We start from the raw sequence: 25,106 nt of genomic DNA on the forward strand, positions 1-25,106 counted from the left end.
TGTAATTCCCCCCCACCCACACACAGCCTTCTTCAACTCGGCCCCGTGATAGCATTTCCTGTGTGTTATCTGCTGCAGAACATACTGCACATGTATCAACAGCGCAAAAAGTAAACCACGATACAACGAGGAATTAATGCAATCATAAATCTGGCAAAGGAAAGAGAAAAAGGAACGGAGGAGAATGGATGATTTGGATAAACGGATGACTTAAAACTGACTCCTCAGAGTCGGTCTGAAGAAATGATTGGTTGCCTCTCCCCGGGCAAAATGCTCCCATTGCGCACATCAATAAAACATAAACATGAATAAATGCGCTGCTTTTGCCCTCGCCGGGTTCTTACTTAATTTAGTTTTTGCGAGCCAGCATCCCGATGCATGGAAATGTTGTTTACCTGCCGGCATTTTGGAATCACACCGGAAGCCATTTTGGGCTCTCCCCTTATTTGCATGGAAAACGTGGCCACCTTAAAACACACAGCATTTTCACTGCTAATTCTGCTTTATTTGTCATATTTTTTCGTAGCACCGGTGATTTGCCCCACTTGCATTTGCATATATACTAGAGGCTCCCTATTGACTGCTTCCACAGTTACAGAGCCTATCAATAACAGGGAAGTGAAGACGTGAAGATGGTCTCCAGTGATGTTCTTTTGATGGATCCACTCAGGGACAAATCATAGCAACAGTCATCTGCCTCGCTGGTCCGTCAGTCTCTGAGGTAGCTCTTTGCCGACCCGATTCAAAGGGTCGTCTCTTGTTAATGAGCCAGAAGCACAAGCATGAAGGCAGAGAGAAGGGTTGAGTGATTTTGAAAAACATTCTCAGTGTATTTTTCTGTCCTTCGATATTGACTTTTAATATATATATTTTCTGTGTAATACAAATATGAAAAATATATTTTTCATGCTGGATTTTTTCCCCCCATTACAAAACACCTTCAGTTCTTTTCCAGTGATCATCACCACCAAGGCTACTAGTTGAAGCATTACACTGCCGCTTTACTCCGCTTAAAAATGCCTACCGATTGAAATAAGAAATCTATCATTTTTTTTCAAATCTAAACAACAACAAAACATCTTGACTCAGTAGCAGTGCAGTTTGGTTACTTTGAGTCTCCGTGGTGTTGGAATTTAATTATCAAAATGTACCGTTTACCTAATTGTTCAAATTAGTTACCTGACTCCATTAACCAAACGCAACCTACATTCACCCATCAATTTATGCGCGCTCGTTTCTTAAGGGGAAAACGAACAGGAAAGCCGACATTTTCACAAGTGGGCAGATTGGGTGGCAGTGGCTCAGGAGGTAGAGCGCTCGTCTTGGGATCAAGAGATCGCAGTTCGAATCCCAGCTCCTTCGTGTTACATGTCGAAGTGTCCTTGGGTAAGACACTGAACCCCTAATACCCCCAATAAGCAGGCTAGCGCCTTACACGGCCGCTATTGGGAAATGTGAAGCACACTGTAAAGCGCTTTGTGAAGTCTTGACTTGAAAAGCGCTATATAAATGCAGATTATTTAATTTTATTTTATTTTATTTACCTAACAAAAGAACTAAGTGAACACCATCGAAGACCGACGAAGAAGCGACGTTGGCGTCTGTGGGAAGCCTTTTTCTGAAGTCCTTTAGCTTTCTCCTACTGGCCATTTTTTCCCCGCATAATGGTGTGCCGGCTCCTCCCATGGGTGTGCCAAGGAAGCCCAACGTGGGGCTTCACAATCTCGTAGACGAGCATCTTGATGTCTGGAACATTCTGTGTCAGCACACTCACGCGTTCTGTTATCAACAAAACTAGACAAAATATTATGCATTTAGAACAGCCTGCTCTGACATTGAACTACAGCCCAGTCAGTGAATATCATTTGCATTAAATTTAATTTGTAGTCAATTGTATAAAATCCTTTGTCGTCAAACTGAATAAAATCCTTTAGTGGCTTGTATTTTTCCTTTTGCTTTCAGCCCTCTATTTTGGTCGCACGCCAACACAATGTCAAATAACAGACGCTGTCCCAAAAAAAAATATGAAGAGGTGTACGGTTTCACATTTTGATAAACTCAGAAATTGTATTTGTATTCAAAATTTTGAATTGATGATAAGAATATCGGTATACCTCCATCCATTATCTGCACCGCTTATCCACTGCGCACTTTGGATAAGCGATTGAGGGCGGAGCCACTGAAGCAGGAAGAAAAACGTTAGAGCTGAATAAACAACGGCAGCTCTGTTAACTCCTGAGGCCTGACATGCCTGCTAATCAATACCGCTGATTATATTGAGATTTTTTTAAAGTCTATTGTAGAAATTATGGTGTCAAAAGTGTAGTTAACTTGTTTTAGGGAAGCATGTTCAGGTGGACACAGATATATTAGCTCTTATCATAACATTAGTTGGTCAATCAAGCTGCTGGAGCTGCCTCACCTGTATGGTCGAAGGGTGCTGGAGCCAATCTCAGCCATCTTTGGGCAGTGGGCAGGGGATACCCTGAACTGGTTTCCAGCCAGTCACAGGGCACACCGAGACAGACAACTCACTCCCTCATTCACACCTACGGATGATTTCAACTGGCCAATTAACCTGTAATGCATGTTTTTGGAATATGGGATTAAATCCATGCAAGCACAGGGAGAACATGCAAACTCCACACAGCAAGGTTTTATCCTATGACCTCAGAACTGCGGCGCAGTCGCGCTAACCACTCAGCTGCCGTGCTGCTCTATTGGTTTCAAATAAAACAATAATTATTCATACTATGATAATTAGGGGCAGCGCGGCGGCGCAGTGGTTAGCGCTTGTCCGGCACAGATCGTGTCATGGGAACCTCCTGCGTGGGTTCAAATCCAGCTCCAGACTTCCTGTGCGGAGTTTGTATGTTCTCCCCGTGCTTGCGTGGGTTTCCTCCGGGCACTCCGGTTTCCTCCCACGTTCCAAAAACATGCATTTCAGGTGAATTGGCCGGTCCAAATTGTCCCTAGGTGTGAATGAGCGAATGAGTTGTCTGTCTCTTTGTGCCCTGCGATTGACTGGCAACCAGTTGAGGGTGTCCCCTGCCCACTGCCCGGAGATGGCTCGGATGTGCTCCAGCCCCCCCCCCCCGCGACCCTAATGAGGATAAGCGGTACAGCTGATGAGATGAGATGATAATTATTAATATCATTGATTGTAATATCATTATAGTTTTGATAACATTTCTCTTTTGAGTTAGAGTAAAAACGCATAAAAACAAGTAATTACTGTTCACACGTTTTTTTTCAACCGTCGACGACTGATGTTAAGAAGCAAGGTTGGCTTGAGTCATTATATAATGTGAAAAATAATTGACACGTGAAACTAAATCAATAATCTGAAATATTCACGGCACTTTAATAGTCCCTTTGAAATAAAAAATTATATGGGCAATACATTTTAACTTGTTTTAATATCACACCTACTCCCAAATGAAGAACCAAATAAGTCTACAGTAAACTGACCATGATTGAGTAAATCTTTTTTTCAATTTGATAATTACATTTTCATTTTAATGTGCTGTTATAATTAACCACTAATTATCACTGTATTGTGTAGTTCAGACAAGAATTAGATAAAATAAATTCAATTGAATTGTCTTCATTGTCATTTACAACAACATAGTAAACATTGTATACAACAATATTAGACATGGCCCACCAGAGTAAACACGTAATAAAGATTTTAAAGAAGAAAATGATAAAGACTACCCGTGGATCCTCAAAAAGTCTTTAAAGGCATTGAATTCATTTTTGTAAAAATAAGGCCTTAATTGGCATTGCAATGTCTTGAATCCAATATTAGAAAGTTTTGAAAATGTAAACACATTATCAATATTTATTTGTTTTAACCAATGAGATTTAGTAACATTTATCAAACGTCTATTATAATAATTCACCAGTTTACCCACAATGAAGAAACTATCAAAACGGTGCATTGGTTTCAGTCGGGCATTTCAATGTAGACGCATATCTTAAGTCTATTCACAATACACATAGCAGCTTCGGACAGAGATGTTTACTTGGGAGTCGGGACCATGGGAAAGTGTAACTTAACGAGGAACTGGCTGTCCAACGAACATTTTTCGCAATAGCTGTGCCAAGTAATGTGTACGAGGCATATTGTATTGGGTGCAAGAAATATGCATTTGTTTTTTGTTTTGTTTTGTCTGTTTCAATTTTGTATCTTTGTCGACTTGGTCCTAAATTTTTTTGCAAAAAGCATTAATAAGTCTTGAAAAGTCTTGAATTTTACTTAGCCTGTAGGAACCCTGAGCAAAATGCTGGCCAATCATGTCAGCTCCTCTCTAGGTGAGCCTCATGTAATCTTAAATAAATGTATAATTCTTGACCTATAAGTTCATGTATTTTTTTATCATGTATGATTTAATTCAATATGGTTCCTGTGCGGAGTTTGCATGTTCTCCCCGTGCTTGCGTGGGTTTCCTCCGGGCACTTCGGTTTCCTCCCACATTCCAAAAACATGCATGGCAGGTTAATTGGCTGGTCAAAAGTTGTCCCTAGGTGTGAATGAGCGAGTGAATTGTCTGTCCCCGTGTGCCCTGCGACTAGCTGGCAACCAGTTCAGGGTGTCCCCTGCCCACTGCCGGAAGATGGCTGGGATGGGCTCCAGCACCCTCGCGACCCTACTGAGGAGAGGCGGTGCTGATAATGGATGGATGGATGGTTCAATTGAATGAACCTAAGGGGCGGCACGGTGGATGGGTGGTCAGAGCGCAGCCCCACGGTGCAGAGGTTCAGGGTTCAAGTCCAGCTACCGCAGCGTCCCCGTGTGGAGTTTGCATGTTCTCCCTTTGCCGTTGTGGGTTTCCTTTGGGCACTCTTGTTTCCTCCCACATTCCAAAAACATGCATTTCAGGCTAATTGGCTGGCTGGTGTGAATAAGTGAGTGACTTGACTGTCCCAGTGTGCCCTGCGACTGTCTGGCAACCAGTTCAGGATGTCCCCTGCCCACTGCCCGAGAACAGCTGAGATGGGCTCCAGCACTGCGTGACCTTACTAAGGATAATCGGTGCAGATAATGGATGGATGATGGTAAAGCTAAATAAATCAAGCTATCTCTTCAAATTAAATGAATTACTAAATTTTGACAAACAAATACAATCTATTGTACTATTCCAGACCTGTCTTAGCACAATTTTCCATTACACTTCTTATCACAAAACCTTAAAATTGCCTGAGAACCGTAGATATATTTGTCAGCATCCGTTTGCTGCCCTGGGATGGAATCAATTCTGAGACAAAGGATCAACAGATCTTTCATCATTGTATCGTTTTCCCCTCAAAGCAGCCGTTTAGGCTCGACATCGCAGCCGTTTAGGCGCTTCGCTACAGCAAATTGATTCCGACTCGGCCCTCAGACCTGGCAGACGTGATGCGGTTAGTTATGCAAACGCTTATCTCCCTTTGTGATTGGTTAATTAACCCGTAATGCGGCTAGTCCCGGCCGGCTGCACGGGCTTCGTTTGAAGGCCACGCGGCGGGTCAATTGGGTTTTTAGCGTCTTCAAAGGCGTCTTAAAGACACGCCTTTTGTTCCGTGGCTTTTTCGGCTTTAATGAGTCGTTCGGCAGGTCTCGTAAGGTTAATGTGTTTAAACTAACTGTAATTGAGCTGGTGACCCATCTTGCAGGCTTTATGAATTTTGCTATTGATATGCCATGTTTCTCTTTCCTTGATTGTTATTCCAATTCCCTCCTTCCCTCCGGCATCTCGGTTAAACACCCCCCACATGCGCCGGACCACCAAAACCCCCCACTCCTCCAGGCCTGCACTATAGGAATAGGAATTCTGGCTCTTGTTACAGATCCGGCTCTTTCAGCTCGGCCTACTGAAAAGAGCTGCTTCTTTCAAAACGATTATGTACCAAATGGATTAATTTGGACAATGTATGTTGGTACGGGGGGGGGAGCACGGCGGCGCAGTGGTTAGTGCATGTGCGGTGCAGTTCTGAGGTCATGAGATTGAACCTCCTGTGTGGAGTTTGCATGTTCTCCCCGTGCTTGCGTGGGTTTCCTCCGGGCACTCCGGTTTCCTCCCAAATTCCAAAAACATGCATGTAATAATAATAATAATAATGCATTTTATTTAAAAGCGCCTTTCAGGCCACCCAAGGACACTGTACAAACAATGAAAGAAAAAAATACAATTTAAAAAGTTGTAAACGAAATAATAAATAAAAACAAGACATAAAATCATAAAAACATAAGAAATGGAGAAGCTATGTGTTGTAGGCAGTCCTGAACAGGTGTGTTTTTAGACGGGACTTAAAAGTGGAGAGAGGAGTGCAGTTTTGGAGGTCCGGAGGTAGATTGTTCCAAAGCTTGGGAGCATGTCAGGTTAATTGGCCGTTCCAAATTGTCCCTAGGGGTGAATGAGCGAGTGAGTTGTCTGTCTCTGTGTGCCCTGCGACTGGCTGGCAACCAGTTCAGGGTGTTCACTGTCCACTGCCCGAGAACAGCTGAGCTGGGATGGGCTCCGGCACCCCCGTGACCCTACTAAGTATAACGGCTGCAGATAATTGATGGATGGATGTTGGTACGGTATTTTAATAGCCTTAGTTGTTTGAATAACCAGTGAACTTTTACCTAATTTGAACTTTGAAATTGTTTTTTGCTAAGCAAACAACACAAAGATGACGCCACTTATATTGACCAGTCTAGAGCGCCTTTGAGAGCAGGAGAGTGAGGGAGAAAGAGAGAGTGAGAGAAAGAGGTGGGGGAAGATAGAGAGCGAGGGCAAGAGGGAGAGAACAACAGATGTATAAAAAGAGGGAGTTAAAGAGACACAAAGAGAGAAAGAAAGAGAGAGATAAGGAGAGAAAATGGGGAGATAAAGAAAGAAAAACAAACAGAGAGCGGTGCAGAAGAAGAAAGGGGGACGGAGAAAGAGGGCGAAAGTGTGAAAGAAAGAGAGAGAAAGAGATGGAGAAAGATAGAAAGGTAAAACTAGAGAAAGAGAGAGGAAGAAAGCACAGGTGAGTTAAATAGAGAAAAAAGAAATAGACAAAGAAACATAGATAAAGATAAAGAGAGTGGGAGAAAAGAAAAAGGCAAAATACCCAGAATTAAAAAGGGTTAAAGGGAGAAAGATAGAGAAAGAGTAAGAGAGAGAGAGTGAGAAAGAAAGACAAAAAAAGAGACAGAGAGAAAGATAGATAGAGAAAAAAGAGGGAACATGTTTCAAAGGGAGCTCCCTGTTAATGGGGAGCCAGCACTTGTCGTTCACTTTAAAGAGGCGGCTTATAGAGCTGCTTCGTTCACGAACGACCCATCACTACCACACTACTTCCTATGCTGAGTTATGCTCATCCCCATGGGCTGCTCTTTTATAATAGCATTGAAGTGACAATAATGTGTTTGCACACATTTTCACTGCCCCCTCTGTGCCTCAGCAGCCTTTTATGGGCTACTATTGCGCTTCCCCACGAAGGCATTGTCCAGAATACATGCACGTTCTGGATGTCCTCCAATTAGCCAAATGCATCAAGTTCAGCTAGCAGACAAAACGGGCTTGAAAAGGGAACACACTGCCTTTTTCATTGAGCAATTATATTTTGTGCATACTTTTCCCGCCGTCTTTCCTCATGAGACACAAACGCACTCACACAGATAAAGAAACTCTGTTACCTTGGCAGCATGCCGACATTAAGTCACAATACAACAGTGGTTTGTTATTAGAATGCACTCCGAGATGACAGTCTCTCAGACTTGTTAATTTAATTGAAGTGGAGTTGCAAAATTTGTAAGCATTTGAGTGACATTATAAGTAAGACTCCAAAAATTGTTGGACACTCTGTGTGCCCTGCGAATGGCTGGTAACCAGTTCAGGGTGTCCCCGGCCCACTGCCCGATGATAGCTGGAATGGGTTCCAGCACCGCCTGTGACCCTACTGATGATAAGTGGCTCAAAAAAAGGACCAATGGATGAATAAACGGGGTGGAAACATTCATTCGCCTGGAGAGGGATGGGCGCCACAAGACACACTACAGGAAATGGTGGCCCTACCACCATAGTGGTTTAGGGATATAACAATATACAACCATATACAGTTAGGAAAATAATTATTTGAACTCCCTGCTATTTTGCTATTTTTCCTACTTAGAAATCATGGAGGGGTCTGAAATAATCGTCATAGGTGCATGTCCACTGTGAGAAAGATAAACTAAAAAGAAAAAATCAGAAATCACAACGCATGATTTTTTAACAAAGTTCAAAAGTATAACCGTCATCTTCCATTAGAAAAGTATGTTTCTAGTTTTAACCATTGTTTAGTAAAAAACAAAAACGAACATTGCTAAGTGTCTTGAATATAACTGTTTCCAAGAAAACTCGTAAGAAAATAAAATTAAAGCAGAACCTTCATTTTGGTGGGTTTTTTTTTCATTTGTGATATGTCCAATATTCAAACAATGTTTTCCATCATTTAAGGGCACTGTGCTTGAAAAATAACATTCCAAGAACACTGTACTTATGCATGAACTATGCATTAACTTGCAAGAATTTTTTAGTGCCAGATACTTTTGATACTGTTATCACACGAATTTAGTCACTCAGGGGGCGCACACACACTGTCAATTATTTGATAGAGGAAGCGAAGCAACAAGAAGAATGGGGGATCCTCAATGTGTGGAAAAATATCTAATCCATGTAATTTCTGCCATTTAGTGGTGATTTATCATACTGAAATCACTCCCAGTGTCACAAAACGGACCGGGAAGCAGGAAGTCGGAACTTATATGCGTAGACGATCTGTCACTTAAACTAGGAAATAAAAGTAATGCAACACGCAAACGGACCAAAAACAAAACAAAACAGGTTTAAAGGCAATCAAATTTACAACCTAGGCATTATTTAGATCAAACAAGCATGAAAAGGTCTTCAACAAGGTAAAGCAATGGTCTGGCCGTGGGCAGTTCCAAAAGGAGCGCTTAAGTACTCCAAAAGCAATCAGTCCAATGCGTCTCAGCCGGTGTCACGGGGCGGGGCCAGCTGGGCGCCATGACAACCGTGCAGGACATGACAGAACCCCCCCTTCAAGGGACAGCTCCTGAGGTCCCAAAGGGAAACAAATACCTCGCCCCCCAAAATGGATCGACGCTCCCGATGAGGGCAACCCCACTCCCTCTTCCGAAAACACAGGAACGGGGAGAGGCAGGAGCGGAAGGCGGACGAATCAGAGCGGCGAGCTGACGAGTCGGACTGGCTGTCGGCGGAGTCGGACTGGCGATCGGCAGAGTCAGACTGGCGATCGGCAGAGTTGGACTGGCGAGCCAGGGAGTAAGACAGGCAAGCAGGGGGAGTCAGACAGGCAAGCAGGGGGGTCAGACAGGCAAGCAGGGGAGTCAGACAGGCAAGCAGGGGAGTCAGACAGGCAAGCAGGAGAGTCAGACAGGCAAGCAGGAGAGTCAGACCGACAGATGGGTATGGCAGGTCAGCCGACAGGTGCGGCGTTGAGGCCGACAGGCGCGGCGTTGAGGGCGACAAGCGCGGCGTTGAGGCCGACAGGAACCTCGGACAGCTCGCGCCAAATCTTCCCGGGAACCCCATTCGAGGCACAGCAATGGCCATGACGGGCGGGGCCGTGGTTCGAGTGGGAAGGGAAGGTGACGTCGCGGCCAGAGAAGGAGCCGCGGAAGGCGGGGCCGTTGCCGATAGGAGCTCATTTAGCAGACGAGACAGGGACTCAGTCCGCTGAGCTAATTACTCCATCTGGCGTTGCATGCGTTGAGCTTGCTCGGCCTGCAGCTGAAGGGCGGCGACCTCACTGGGCAATAGCCAAACGGCGTCCTCCAGCTTTACCCAAATTGTGTTGGGATCGTTCGCTGAGTTCACATCATAGGGCCAGACCATTCTGTCACGAAACGGACCGGGAAGCAGGAAGTCGGGACTCATATGCGTAGACGATTTAATTAGGAAATAAAAGTAGTCCAACACACAAACTGACCAAAAACAAAACAAAACAAAACAGGTTTTAAGGCAATCAAAATTACAAACTAGGCATTACTCAGATCAAACAGGCATGAACAGATCTTCAAAAAGGTAAAGCAATGGTCTGGCCGCGGGCAGTTCCAAAAAGAGCGCTTAAGTACTCCAAAAGCAATCAGTCCAATGTGTCTCAGCCGGTGTCAAAGAGCGGGGCCAGCTGGGCGCCATGACAACCGTGCAGGACATGACACCCAGAGGCTTAATATGTACTTATCAGCAGCCTTTAGGATTAGAAACAAAACAAAAAACAAACCAAAAAAAAAACGTTTTTTGTATTTTGGCACTCAGGGACAATATTTCTGAAAATGTATTTATGGATTATGGCACTGAATGAGTAAAACACTGATATGCAACAAATGGTTTGGAAAACATTCCCCAAAAAATAAATAAACTTACCCCGTTTGAAATTTTTCTTACTGATTTTAGGTATGTGTTTATGTTTTGCAACTGAATTTAATTCTTTTTTTCTAGTTCAAAAGAAACACAACACGTATGATACAGCCATGTCCAATTTTAGGTATTCATTTTCTCATTTGAGCCAAACAAAGTCACAAGGATACAGATTTTAGCTCATTTCACAATGGACTATAGCTTTGAATGAAGAATACACAATAACATTTTTCTACCAAGAACCGATTAAATCCTTTTTCTAGGGATCGATTCTGACACCGTTTAATTTCTTTTTTTTAACTGAAAGCTATACAAAAAAAAACATAGAGAAAACCCAATTGTAAGGACTTGAGCTTACCTTTAATGATCAATTGATCGATTGATCCATCAATCCAGCAATCAAACATGGACTGAAAAGTTGCGATTGATTGACATCTCTGTCCGCACATACGTTATAATGAATTAAAAAATCAACATATTTATAATACAATAGAGAAAACAGGGCAGCTTGTGGCTGATAAATTGCGGTACAGTTCTGTGGTTATGGGTTCAAATCCAGGTACAAGCCTCCCTGTGTGGGGTTTGCATGTTCTCCCCATGCCTGCGTGGGCTACCTGCAGGCATTCCGGTTTCCTCTCACATTCCCATTAACATGCATGTCAGGTTAATTGGCCGGTCCAAATGGTCCCTAGGTGTGAATGAGCGCGTGAGTTGTCTGTCTCTGTGTGCACTTCGAATGGATGGCATCTGGTTCAGGGTGTGCCCAAAGATGGGACTCTACTGAGGATTAGCAGTGCAGAAAATGGATGCATGGAAGGATGGATAGAGAAAACTGGGAAAAAAAGGGGCTGATTGGTAAAAGCTGTAGATTACATCACCTTGGCTTTGTAAACACATCTCTTTTGTAGGTGGCCAATATTAAAAGCTGGATGAATGTATTTGTAATGATATAGTCAACATTTTTTCTTCCACTGGCAGACACATTTTTTCCTCATTGTATACAGGACTGTCTCAGAAAATTAGAATATTGTGATAAAGTTCTTTATTTTCTGTAATGCAATAAAAAAAAAAAAAATGTCATACATTCTGGATTCATTACACATCAACTGAACTATTTCAGGCCTTTTATTATTTGAATATTGCTGATTTTGGCTTACAGCTGAAAAAAACTCAAAAATCCTATCTCAAAATATTAGAATACTTCCTCAGACCAAGTAAAAAAATAATTTTATAACAGCAAAACTAAATCAAACATTTGAAAATGTCCATTGATGCACTCAGTACTTGGTTGGGAATCCTTTTGCACGGATTACTGCATCAATCCGGCGTGGCATGGAGGCAATCAGCCTGTGGCATTGCTGAGGTGTTATTGATGCCCAGGATGCTTCGATAGCGGCCTTCAGCTCAATTGCATTTGTAGGTCTGGTGTCTTTCATCTTCTTCTTAACTATACCCCACAAATTCTCAATGGGGTTCAGGTCAGGGGAATTAGCAGGCCAATCAAGGACAGTGATGCCATGGTCAGTGCACCAGTTACTGGTGGTTTTGGCACTATGGGCAGGTGCCAGTTCATGCTGGAAAATGAAATCCTCATCTCCATAGAGCTTTTCAGCAGATGGAAGCATGTAGTGCTCTAAAATCTCTTGGTACACAGTTGCATTTACTCTGGACTTGATGAAACACAGTGGACCAACACCAGCAGCTGACATGGCTCCCCAAACCATTGCTGACTGTGGGAACTTCACACTGGATTTCAAGCAACTTGGATTTTGCTCCTCTCCAGCCTTTCTCCAGACTCTGGCGCCTTGACTTCCAAATGAAATGCAAAACTTGCTTTCGTCTGAAAAGAGGACTTTGGACCACTCTGCAACTGTCCAGTGCTTCTTCTCCATAGCCCAAGTCAGACGCTTCTTCCGTTGTCTTGAGTTCAGAAGTGGCTTGACCATGGGAATACGGCTATTGTAGCCCATTTCCCGGACACGTCTGTGAACTGTGGCTTTTGATACCTGGACTCCAGCTTCAGCCCACTGTCTTTGAAGCTCCCCCAAATTCTGGAAGCGGCTCTTCTTCACAATTTTGTTCAGGCTGCGGTCATCTCTCTTGGTTGTGCAGCGTTTCCGGCCACATTTTTGCCCTTCCAACAGACTTTTTGTGGATATGCTTTGAAACTGCACTCTGTGAACAGCCTGCTCTTTGAGAAATTTATTTTTGTGTCTTACCCTCCTGACGGAGGGTATCAATGATGGTCCTCTGGACAGCAGTCAGATCAGCAGTCTTCCCCATACTTGTGATTTAGTTTACTGAACCAAGCTGAGTGTTTTTAAGGCTCAGGAAACCCTCGCAAGGTGTTTCGAGTTAATTAGATGATTCAGGTGATTAGTTGAATAGCCTACTTGTATACTTTTTCATGATATTCTTATATTTTGAGATAGGATTTTTGAGTTTTCTTAAGCTGTAAGCCAAATTCAGCAATATTAAAATAATAAAAGGCTTGAAATAGTTCAGTTGATGTGTAATGAATCCAGAATGTGTGACATTTTTGTTTTTTTAATTGCATTACAGAAAATAAAGAACTTTATCACAATATTCTAATTTTCTGAGACAGTCCTGTATATTCCTTTTCAGGGAAAAAAGTGATGAAAATAACCCTAATCCTTGAAAATATGGTCAAATACAAAATTACAGCAAAATTATTCACCCAAATTAATTACCGTACATCCTTCTGAGCTAAAATAAGACTGTCAAGCAACATAATTTAACCTTTTAAAAAATGGAAAAGGATCGTAGATTTTGATTTTGTCCTTCGCGTGTTCGTTGAATTTCGAGTGAGGAGATTATTGGTAAATTAAGAGACTGGAGATGATCTGCTTCTTGAAAAGAATGTATCCTGGAGACCACAGCAATACAAGTATTCAATTGTACAATCTTAGCAATGTTCTCGCTCTGACATTTTCAAGCAAGATTTTTATACCTTTTTAAAAGTTGTATAGGTCATCAGGAAACCACAACTTCAGTTTTCTGCTAGCCACCGTTCGTACATATTTGTGTTATCAGCCAATTCTGAAAGTTTCAGTTCGTACTTTATACTGTTTTTAAGAGAATTTCTTAAAATTTCCCCCAACCCCTGTTTGCACCTTGGTCTTGTGGTTTCTTGACACCAGACTGAACCCCACTCTTTTGCTTAAGACCTATTCTCACCTTCGTCTCGTGGTTTCTTGACATCGGACTGAACTTTGTTCTTTCACTTAAAGTTCCTGACATTAGTTTGAATGTGTAGTTTGCATTGAAAATATCTATTTATAATAAAAGCTGATATACTTCACGCACAATAGGTTTCCAAAAAATGAAACTGGTTCCAGGTATTATCATTCAAACATTTTTGACGGATGGTGTGTGCCCTGAGTTTTTTGTAATGAAAAGTGTGTCTGTACTCCAAAAGTTTTAAAACACCAGATAGTCAATCCGTGTAATGAAATGATCTTCTCCCTTCACAGGTGATCCTCATCCTAACTAAGCTATACGACTTCAACTTGGGGGCCGTCACCGAGAGCTCTCTGTGGAGGTATGTTGCGTCCAATCACATCAGTGCGCAGCACCACTGCCTCTAATTTGATAAACATGCAAAAGCACAAGGCTAAGGGAAATATATTCATAGATAGACGTCCCACTCGCTGTGATTTATCATACGCACACACTCGCCAGAGGATGAAGAATGAAGATACATTGGATGCCTGTATGACGTATGTTTTAATAAAGCACCTGCTGCTGAGACCACCGATTCACAGTGTGACAAAGTAGATTTTTTTCACGTAACCCTACACGAGTATTTTATTTAATTTCAATGACTACTTTACACACTGTAGATCTGTATCTCTTATGTTTTTTGGGATGGACCCAAATGGGGGAAGCAGAAATTGAGGCAAGGGTGCTCGAAATAAGGATGGTATTTGTTAATAATACCAGAAACAAACAAGGAAGGGAGTCACAAAACACCATTTTCTATCAAAACCAAATCAGACAAATCTGAAACAAATACCAAACCGGAAATGTTAATGTAAAAGCAATGAACAAATTAACATACAAGTAGACTGTGAACTTCTGACAAAATGTCCTAAGCAGATACAGGAACCAAAAACTAAATCTAATGTAGCAATGACAGTGTGCTGACCATAATTTCATTATAAAGGGTCAGAAAAAAATAGGGACTGGTGTATGATGACTGGACACACTTGTACCTTTAACTGTCAAAAAGACGTTACATCGCAAGTAAGATAAAACATATATAATTTTAAAAACATAGAAATAGTTGTAATATATTATACTTTTCATTTAAACAATTTGGCGGTCTCTAATTTTTTACTGTAAAGCATGAACAACGTTTATGCTCACGCTGACTTGCTGCATTTAATCAACAAATACAAAGCACTGAATACACTTTCCTACGATCAACCAGTAGATCACGATCAACGTAATAAACTGCATTATTGTAGAATATTTCGTGGGGCATTAAATGTTTGTCTCAAATTAGAGGAAACGTCCTCAACAGGGAAATACTACAACATGTGAGTCTTTTTAATGAACTAATACAAAAGTAGTATCATTTCTCAACAAAACACTGCATCACCTTACCTCGGATACACCCGATATTAATTAAACTATTTAAAGTATCGTGATCCGTGACCTGCCAGGAGTCATCACTGTCCATTAATTAGGCACGCTTGGAGATGGAGCAGCAACAGCAGCAGATGGATAGCAGAGCTTATGTCCATTTGTCCGTTAACTTTGCTAGCGGAACTGGAAAAAAAAAAGAAAGTCTGCTCAAACGGTGTGACCGCATCGCCTGCTGTTGCCAGCACCTCTCACACACAAAAATGAACCATTCAGAATGTCTGTTGTTCAGTGACAGTTCAATGAGTTTTGGATTGCTGGCAGGATATGGTTAAAAAATAAATGCTATTTTAAGTATTTTAGAGAAACAAAACAGATTAAGGGAGATTAAGTAAGCCCTTAAATCACCGGCTACAAGTTTAAGTAACGATGCAGATGTGATAAAAAGTACAAGGAATCAGTAATTATTCAAGTTAGGGGGGTTACAAGTTAATAGTAACATATCATGAATTTTTAACATAATTACAAACAGTCCTCAGGGTGCCTGGGTTTAGTCTGGTTCAGGGTTTACCGGAACGTACTCTCTATTCTTCTTGTCAGTGCTGTCATTTAACATTTAGATGTTTAACTGATTGATCTCATCATTAAAAGGTAAAGTCATATGTTGTAAAATGAAACGTTATCGGAACTTTTTCAAGAGCGTGGCCTAGTAAGGATTTGCTCGTACCTGGTTTAAGTTGTCACAAAGATTCTTCCTTGATTTTCTTTTGGATATGTCATTAAGGTGACATTGTTTGTCAAATGAATTCTTGCTTTAAAAAAAAAGTAAAATAAAGTAGAAGGGTTGTTTTTACTTCTACTGATTACCATTACTTTAGATCAAGCGTAGTATTTGCATTCAGAATTTGGACAGTTACTTTAAAAATGTAATCTGATAAGGTTACTAGTTACCTGTTGAATAATGTTATCAGTAATGTAACTGGATTACTTTCAAATAAATTGTGATTACTCCTATACCAAATCTGCTAAAAATAGACAAAGTAAACTAAAATAAATAAAATCACTTTTGTCTAGATAAATGAACAACGTAACTTTGAAAAATAATTGGAGTAATATAGATTATTAAGCAAAAATCAAACTTTCTCAGACATCATATGCTCTTTTCAAGTTTACATTAAGAGCACATTGAGAAGTCAATATTGGTTAAAACACATCAAGTGTTCACTTCCTACATTTTCAAAAACTTTGGGATGTCTTGTTCAAGTTTTACTTGTTTGAAGTGGGGATGCCAATTTTTAGTAAAAACGTTTTTTTCTAATTGGAGGCCACGCCAGCATCTACACTAACAAGGTGTTGTTGTAGTGCATACTCGTCGATCAGGTAAGCGGTCATGAAAATGTGCTTATTTACAACAAACAAGAACATGAGGTCAAACATTCTCACGAAATAACAATACAGTGATTTTATAGTGGATTTTGAACAACAATCAACTGCAAAATAGAAAAAGCCAATCAGTTAAATTGACTAAATGTCCCTGAATGCTGCCTAATACGCCTCATACGCATGCACGAAAGAAGCCTCACGAAACAAATTAAACAAAAAGAGTGCTGCATTGAAGTTGAAATAAAATGCAGACAAAAAGAAAAATTATTTTTTTTAACCAGCAACACAGTGTGAAAAACATGCAATGGTAGATGGGTTGGGCGTCCGTACATCCTGCGCAAAATATATGGACGTTACTACAATGGGGGTGCACATTATGTGTAATCCTCATCTCTTTCTATTTCCCTTGCGTCAGTGATTAAAATTATGACACAATTAGTCTACCAGCGCATGATTTATATGTAAATATACTTGCAAAGTAAGCCGTATTTCGACTAAATATACATGTAATTTGATTATTATATATTTTTATTGTAACGGTAAGAAATGTAATTACATTTATTGTATTCTAATTACCTAATGCCGTTTCATGTACTGTATTCAGTTACGCCCCAATTCTGCTTGCATTAATTTCAGTTAGCATACAAGCAACTTTCAAAGTTTCTTGTACGTTTCCCAATTAACATTAGCTAAGCTCTAGCCTAGTTCTAGCATGCATTCTGACTAAAAATAAGTAATCTACAGGGTTGATTATACTAGCACTTGAGTTAGCGTTAGCACATGGCAGGTCACCAAGGCGACATTTGAGCTTGAAAACAGTAGGACTCACACTTAAACAAACAGACATGCTATTTGAGTATTGGCCACATTCTTGTCAAAAGTATTTCACTCACAGAAACGGTCTTAGCATTAGCTAGCATACGATATCAGTTACTTGAAATTGCAACCAAGAAGGCGTAATATAACTTTGTCATTAGCACGTAAGAGACATTTTTTACAGCAAACTTTACACTTCTTCTTCCCAAAATAAACATATTTTTACTTTGCAAATTGGTGTATTTAAAGTGACACTGTGTAGTATTTGAACATTAGATTTGTTGTATTTTGTAGTGAAACCAAAAACGAGTACTGAAAAGCAGAGGGATTACAAACTACGGAAATGACTACGGCAAGATTCTTCTTGTTTTTTGTTGTTGTTTTTTTCCCAATCTTTCACAAGGTATTTGTTTTTGGGTACCTGTAGCATCAAGACTGTGAACACTGCTGTGGAGGAAAAAAAAATGATATAGCATCACGAATCCAATAAACACCATTTTGTTCGCATGTTAACTAAATTCTGTCGACTTTGCCATCCAAGAAAATTCCCTCTGAGGCCGTCTCTATTCATACGTAATAGAGTCGCCACTGTAGTAATTGTACTGCGGCACAATTATAGTAGGGCAGTTTTTTGTGCTTCAGCCTGTCAGGCTCATAAATAAGAATTCATTTCATCAAGTATAATACCACAGAACTCAATCCGGCCTTTTAATATGCTCCGTCCCTCGCTTTCTCACAGACTGAAAGAAACTCATTCCACCGTGAGACGCATAAGTCCGTAGAGTTTCAAACGAGAATCAGTTTCAGCAAAGGCGTTTCCACGATTTTTAATAGACCTGAAGTTTTTTTGAAATCCCCGGTATCATGTACATAAGGTGTTCCATCATGGAGGTGTCTGCATTGCGACGTCATACCCCTTAAGTCAATCAGGGCACCCCTAAGGCGTTTAGTGCAGGTAAATAGAGTAAAGAAATCAGAGATGTTATGAAAAGAACTGGGCTCGTATGATTTCTGTGCTAAGAGCGCTGAATGATTGATGGCCACTGCCCGCAGTGGTGACGATATCCACCGACTGCGATGCTTGGATCGATGTGGCCACCTTCAAGGCCACTTTTTTTTTTTCTTTTGGGGCAAATCAACCTGTCGAGAAATATTTCTACCCCATGCTCTACCTTGTTCATATGTGGCAGCACTTAGGCCACATGCAGTGCTTATAGGCAGAGGGAGGAAAAGCTTCTGTAATGATTCTACATTTGAGGATTAATAGAGAATACACAAGAGTCCAAAATTATTTGAGCAAAAGCTTGCATGTTAATGAACAATGGACAAGACAATAAACAACATTTAACATAAATCATAGTAAAATAACATTCAACGTACAGGCATCTCAAATTTACCCACATTACAAATCCAACAAGGATCTGATTCATCAAAGAGCTCCACATCAAAGTCTTGGTAGGAATTGGAATATTCCTTTGCTCTTTCTTCACTGATGTTGAGAATCAACGTGTGCTTATAGCAATGTTTTGCTAACGGATGCTATGATAATGACAGGTTCTGCCTTTCGTCTACGTTGGCGTGATTGTTCTGCTAGTAGTGAGCAATAATGAAAGATGTGCTAACGGCACTCGCTTTGATGTCTGTTATGTGTTTTTTTTAACAACACTTTATTGAAACAGAACAACAAGTAGTTGTTTGCTAATTCAAGTCAAGTCATGTTTATTTGTATAGCCCTTAATCACAAAGGGTCTCAAAGGGCTGCACAGACCACAGATTATTGCAAACCACAGATTATTATGACACCATCCCCCGATCTAAAACCTACATGAGGGCAAATAATACACAGATATGGTCAACATAAAATATAGATTATTCATATGCTATAGAATAGAAGTGTGTTTTAAGCTTAGATTTAAACATTTCCACTGAGGTTGCAGATTGAATCTCAGGGGAAAGAGCATTCCACAGCACCAGGGCCCGAATGGATAACGCTCTCGAACCTGCAGATCTCTTCTTGGCTTTTGGGATCATTAGTAGACCAGCATTTTCAGAGCGAAGGCTCCGGATCGGAACATAGGGGGAAATTCAATCTGAAAAATATGACGGAGCAAGTCCATGCATGATTTTGTATACTACCAACAAGACCTTAAAATCACATTTTAAACTAACAGGGAGCCAATGCAGATTAGCTTAAATCGGGGTAATGTGATCAAACTTTCTTGTCTTAGTCAAAAGCCTCGCTGCAGCATTTTGTACCAGCTGAAGGCTCTTGATTTTGGACTTTGGTAGACCGGAGAGTAGTGCATTACAGTAATCGAGACGGGAGGTGACAAACGCATGAATTATAATCCCCGCATCCAACTGAGACAGCATAGGGCGAATTTTAGCAATGTTGCAAAGATGGAAAAAAGTTCTAGTAATATTCCCAAAGAGTGTCAAATATGACACCTAGAATTTTTGGAGTCAATTTTTGGTAATTAAACTAATTCATTACCTTCGTAATGTATTCAAATATTTTGATATATCTGATTTAAACAGGGTTTAGACACACACACAAATGTGTTTAGGGTGTAAGTCTTTGAAAAAATGTCAACAGTGAACGGGACACTTGGGATTAATGCGCAGGCAATGATCGCAGACATTGCTGGGATATCTATCCAATTATGTCGTGAAATTATATTTGCAGCCACTCAGGTAGAACGGTTCGTGTGGACTCGTTGGGGGTGTTAGAGTGGGGGATAGATTCATGGGGATTGTGATGACAAGTGAGTTTACCCTTGTCATTGGTCATGTGGACTTGGAAGGGACATGAAAAAATAACAATAACATGCGACCGAACAAAGCTTAAGAATTAATCTGCCTGGTTTTTCCGGTAATATTTTGAAAATGTTATCAACAAAATCCAATTCAAGCAATTTAATTGTGACATTTAAGGCAGAGCAAAATAAATTTGCATGAACCAGAATGTTTTGTCTATATGCATTTCTCTCACGTACCAGAAACATGTATTTCATGTCAATTGGCAGATGTTGAGTCTCCCCAGGAATGAGTTTGTGAGCGAACGTTTTTTTGTCTCGGATGGGCTCCAAAGCAGTTGGGAATGAATGAATGGGCTGTTGGCAAGGAAGTAGGTTTGATCTTGGCATTGATTGCGATCTAATCATACCCACCCCCCTACATCAGTACAACTGCCACTGTCAAGAACCAACTGAGGATAGTCTGGAAGCAAACTGCAGAAACACTGATACTATAACAAACGGTGATCTTTTTTGGGCAGTGTATGCTACAAAAGATGTCATATAGTGAGGCAACAATTGTGGTCCGGGATGCAGGCGAATGTTCGGTGTTCCAGTAAGTCCAAACAGCGAGAGTGGCAGTGGAGTGGAGTTTGTCAAGCGGTATCCTTGGTCTATAAGGACAGACGAGGATTTGGTATACTGGAATAACAAGATGCAAGACAAGAGTGATAGGAAGTGTTATAGAAGGCAAAAAAGTGGCTCAGAGCCCCAAAAACAGAGTGTTTAGTGATGAGGGAGGGTCGTGATAGGAGGGAAATAGGGACTGCAGCTGGGAGGAGGAAACATTAAGGGACCAAAAACGTTAAAATGGAGAGACAAAGGCAGAGGCAAGGAGAAATATACAGGGAACCTACAGAGACACAGGAACCAGAGTGCAGGAATATGACAGCCACAGATTATACACCATATAAACTCACATATAAGCCTACATTGTGCATAAACCAACACCCTTTAACTGGTATAAAAATAGCAAAACCACTTGAAAATCTCTTTCTCCATATCTTGGTACTGCTCATGTTAGCAAGATTGGCCTTAGTTTCAACTACCAGTGATGTATCCTTTTACCGCCTGACAGTGTTTTAATCTACTCCAAACTTTCTTGCTGCTTCCAGGCTGCTTATTTCTTCAGCAGCCTTTATTTGTTTTATCTTGGAGTCAGCAGTACAGGAAATACACTTTATTTTTTTTTCAAGCATGGTGTATCGCAAAAATAATATTACAAATTCTGAAAATTTCAAATTACCTTTAACATTTTTATTGTTAATTCTGCATCTGCATGTTCACATTTTTGCCCCATTTATTTCCTGTTAGTTTGTTGTTCCTGTGTAAGCCATTCCCCTCTCCACGCATTACCTACGACCTGCTACTGGTGAAACAGAACCATCAGCCACAGAACCACAATTGGTTCTTGACAGTGGCATTCTGCAGTTTGAGCAACCAAACATTAGTCACCAGTTAAAAAGATGAACGGCACTGCCAATCAAAATGCCATATGGGTCTGTTCTTCAGCAAATAACTGGATTTAACCCTTTCTGTGCTGTTAGGAGAATGAGACGTTAATTGATATTGTATTCCAATTAACACATAATATGGGTGGAGTCAAAACAATGAGTTCTTTATATAGCTTGGGATTGTAGCCTTTGTCCATGCCAAAACTATGCTGGCTGTGGACAGACAATGGCATGGATTTTACTTTAGGGTTTTGTTCACAGCACTGGTTCCGTGTTGATAATCAATGGGCTTTGTTATTTATTTAAGCCATTTGTTTTACTGTGTTTGCATTCAGGTCCAGTGACTATGGAAGCACCTACACAAAGCTGAATGACAAAGTTGGCTCCAGGACCGTGCTGAGTTACCTTTACGTGTGCCCAACCAACAAACAGAAGGTCATTTTATCCTGTGTAGTTGTTTTTAATATATTATTTTTATCATTATTATTCAAATGTTTTCATGCCAATGACTGAGAACCTGAATGGGCTAAAAACCCACGTGCTAATGCTACATACAGTATTTGCTCAAGCCTGTTTTCATTGCTTCCTTGGAAAAAGAAGTTGTGTTGTGATTATGGATCGTTACAATGTCTATACCATACTTCTGTATAAACTTAGTTTTATATTTTTATTCATATAAACACCCGCAAAACCTTTCGACAATTACTTTATTCTAGTCTAATTTACTCTGGTAGGCGCTACAATTTAAAACAAGGATAAACAGGCTCAGAAACCGTTTCTTGCCCAGGGCTATCACCACCCTAAATCACCACTTATTTGGAAATGTTTGTTGCTGCTATATGTTATTGCATTGCTTTTTATTCCACTCTTACTATAACTTAGGCCAGTGTCCATGCACTATTTATTGATTGTCTTCTATCTTATTTTTGTCTTTAAAGTCTTTATTGTATGTTTACGTTGGAATACCATGTCTAAGCTTGTTGCATATAGTATTTTATTACATTGTAATCAATGACAAAACATATTTTATATTATAACATAAAAATATTAATTAAAGTGTAATTTAACCTTGATTTTGGCCATTAATCAAATAAAATGGGTAATGGACTACAGTTTATTTGAAAATAATATCTGGTTTTGATTTGATTTACATATTGTACTAATTCTGTACTGCCATTTGGCATTATTACATCATTATATTGTTGCAATCATGTAAAAAAATGCATATTTCTTTCGTTTCTTATTGAGGATTTTATTGAAAAGATGCCAGTCACTTTCATGTGTTCACATGTCGCTTACATTTATATCACACTAATCCACAAAAAGAAATCCAAACCAGACTTCTAATATCGAGCTTTTTTAAGCTATTAAGTTCTTAGGGTGACATAAAGTTATTTCATATGACGTTTTCACTTAACTTTTGGGTTTGTAGCTTAGCTTGCTAAAATGTGTTAGTTTTCTTGAGGTAGATTTTAATTCATCCTGATCTTAATAATCTAAAAATATGAAATTTCCTGGAAAAAAAATCTGTATTTTTCCGTTTTCCAAAACCATTCACTTATGACTGGAGCAATGCGGATCCCATGCTAATCAGACAACGGCAATGGAGTTAGCCTACTTCCCGGCGGCTCAACCGCAATGAGACGAGTGTGGCTCTGATGCCGCCTCCCTCCTGTGTATTTCAGATAATGATGCTGAGCGACCCGGAGGTGGAAAGCGCCATTTTGATCAGCTCGGACGAGGGGGCAACTTTTGAGAAGCATCCCATTAGCTTCAATGTCCTCAGTCTTTTGTTCCATCCAGTGCAGGAGAACTGGATTCTGGCCTACAGCCACGATAGCAAGGTTGATTTGAAGCATAGACACGCTAGCCAAAATGTTTGACTTGGAATGCTTATGTCTCAATTGCGGTGGGATCTGCTCGCTGTGAACGTTATCGCTCTTATAACCGTCTCTACTATCTTGCAGCTGTACAGCTCAATGGACTTCGGGAAGAGGTGGCAACTTGTGCATGACAACGTAATGCCCGGTCGATTTTACTGGTATGGTCACGCAGGCACATATACACCCCCAATAGTGTTGGTTATACTGAGATTGGATTTCAAAGACTAAAATTATAAAACTATGATAAAAATATTGACCCTACAGTGTATACCTGCATTTTATGTCTTGGAATTTCAATTTTAATCAAGCAAATATTTGCCTTCCAAGTGGCAGATAGCGTGTTCTCAGTGATAAATATATGAATAAATGGTGGGAGGGTGGGTGCATGCTTCCCTTAACCGCTAAGGTTGTAGTGGCACCTGTGGTGTGTCTTGGGCAAGTACACCCTGGTGGTGGCCATCCCTCTGTTGTGATTTTGCTGTGGACCCAAACACAGGTAGCAGAAAAAGACAAGGTGCTTAAAAGCAAATGGCATTTATCAACAAAATCAACAAAGTAACAAATAAATGGTGAAAAGCAACAATACAATACAACAATACAACTCTCAGTTACAAGAAACAAAAAAATTAATCTCAGAAATTCGTATGACATTGGAACAAGTTGATGATGTGGAAAATGAAAATGAAGAATGAAAGTCACCTGGCACTGGGTGCTGTTCAAAATGTCTTCAGATAAGGTCAGGCTAATTTTGAACTGATTAGACACCCCTTGGTGGACAGAGGTGTGCCAGACCGTAACATGATCATGTAAATAGTAAATGGCCAATAAAAGGAAACATACACCATTCTTTCAAAGGTTATTTAAATTAGATTAAAACATTATTATCAACTGGGATGCTGCACCGAAATGCTGTACTGTCTGATTTTTTGTTTTATTTTCTGTTCCTGGTAACTAAAAAAAATGTCAGGAAAAAATGAAGTGATAACCTGACTTGTAAGATTGTGGTAAAAGGAAAGTTGCACAAAATTTCTGGACTATAAGCCGCAGCCTACAATAAACCACACCCAATACATTTCAAAAGGAAAAACGTGTTGTACTTACGTAACCGGCACCTGACTATAAACTGCATATTCCCACGTTAAAACATTAAATATTTACAAAGACAGACGATGTACAGAAAGAGTTTTCTAAGTTTTAATAACAACCTGAAAGCTTTTCTTGACTTTTTACATCGCTCCAATTCACATGCTCTGTTTACGCCGTTATTACTTTTTGGTTGCTTGCTATTGCTTGATTGCTTTTAACCTAAAAGCTTAATCATATGCTTTTTGCATTTTCTGTGATGAGGATCAGTTTATGCAAATTTTATTCTTGTTCAAAGCGCACTTCAGTGCATTGAACTTCTTCAATGCTGTTCATTGGCGATTTCGATGTCTTTTTTTAAACCACCTGTCTCACTTACCCTTTCCGCTCAAGTTGCCCTGGCGGCTGTGATAAAAAAATGTATTCATTCGCTGCATCTCTGCACAAGCGTGACAAAAGTTGCGGCTTATAGACGGTTGTAATCTTTTTAGTAAATTACATTTTTAGCCATGGCTTTAATATAAAATATACACATTTTCTATTGAGTTTTAAACTATATTATTGGAAAGAGTAGTATTAGAAATATGATTTTTGCAGTCAGATTGTTGAAATGAGCGCTTCTGGTTCATCTCTGTACTTTAGTCGTTCTTAATTGGACAGTGAAAAAATACTGAAGAGGTC

At 40.2% G+C, this 25,106-nt stretch overlaps 1 protein-coding gene across 1 annotated transcript in view; it reads left to right on the forward strand.

Moving 5' to 3' along the window:
- The window catches only part of sorcs3b (sortilin related VPS10 domain containing receptor 3b), a 127,935-nt gene that overhangs the window by 31,011 nt on the left and 71,818 nt on the right, over positions 1 to 25,106 (forward strand). Inside the window, exons 2-5 of the mRNA XM_088350659.1 lie at positions 13,898 to 13,965; positions 21,795 to 21,894; positions 23,145 to 23,303; positions 23,427 to 23,500. Coding sequence (XP_088206785.1) covers positions 13,898 to 13,965; positions 21,795 to 21,894; positions 23,145 to 23,303; positions 23,427 to 23,500 — 401 coding nt within the window. The remainder of the gene's footprint in view (positions 1 to 13,897; positions 13,966 to 21,794; positions 21,895 to 23,144; positions 23,304 to 23,426; positions 23,501 to 25,106) is intronic.

This window comes from Urocampus carinirostris, chromosome 13, assembly GCF_059441175.1.
Source record: "Urocampus carinirostris isolate Australia breed hairy pipefish chromosome 13, RoL_Ucar_1.0, whole genome shotgun sequence".
Classification (NCBI taxonomy): Eukaryota; Metazoa; Chordata; class Actinopteri; order Syngnathiformes; family Syngnathidae; genus Urocampus; species Urocampus carinirostris.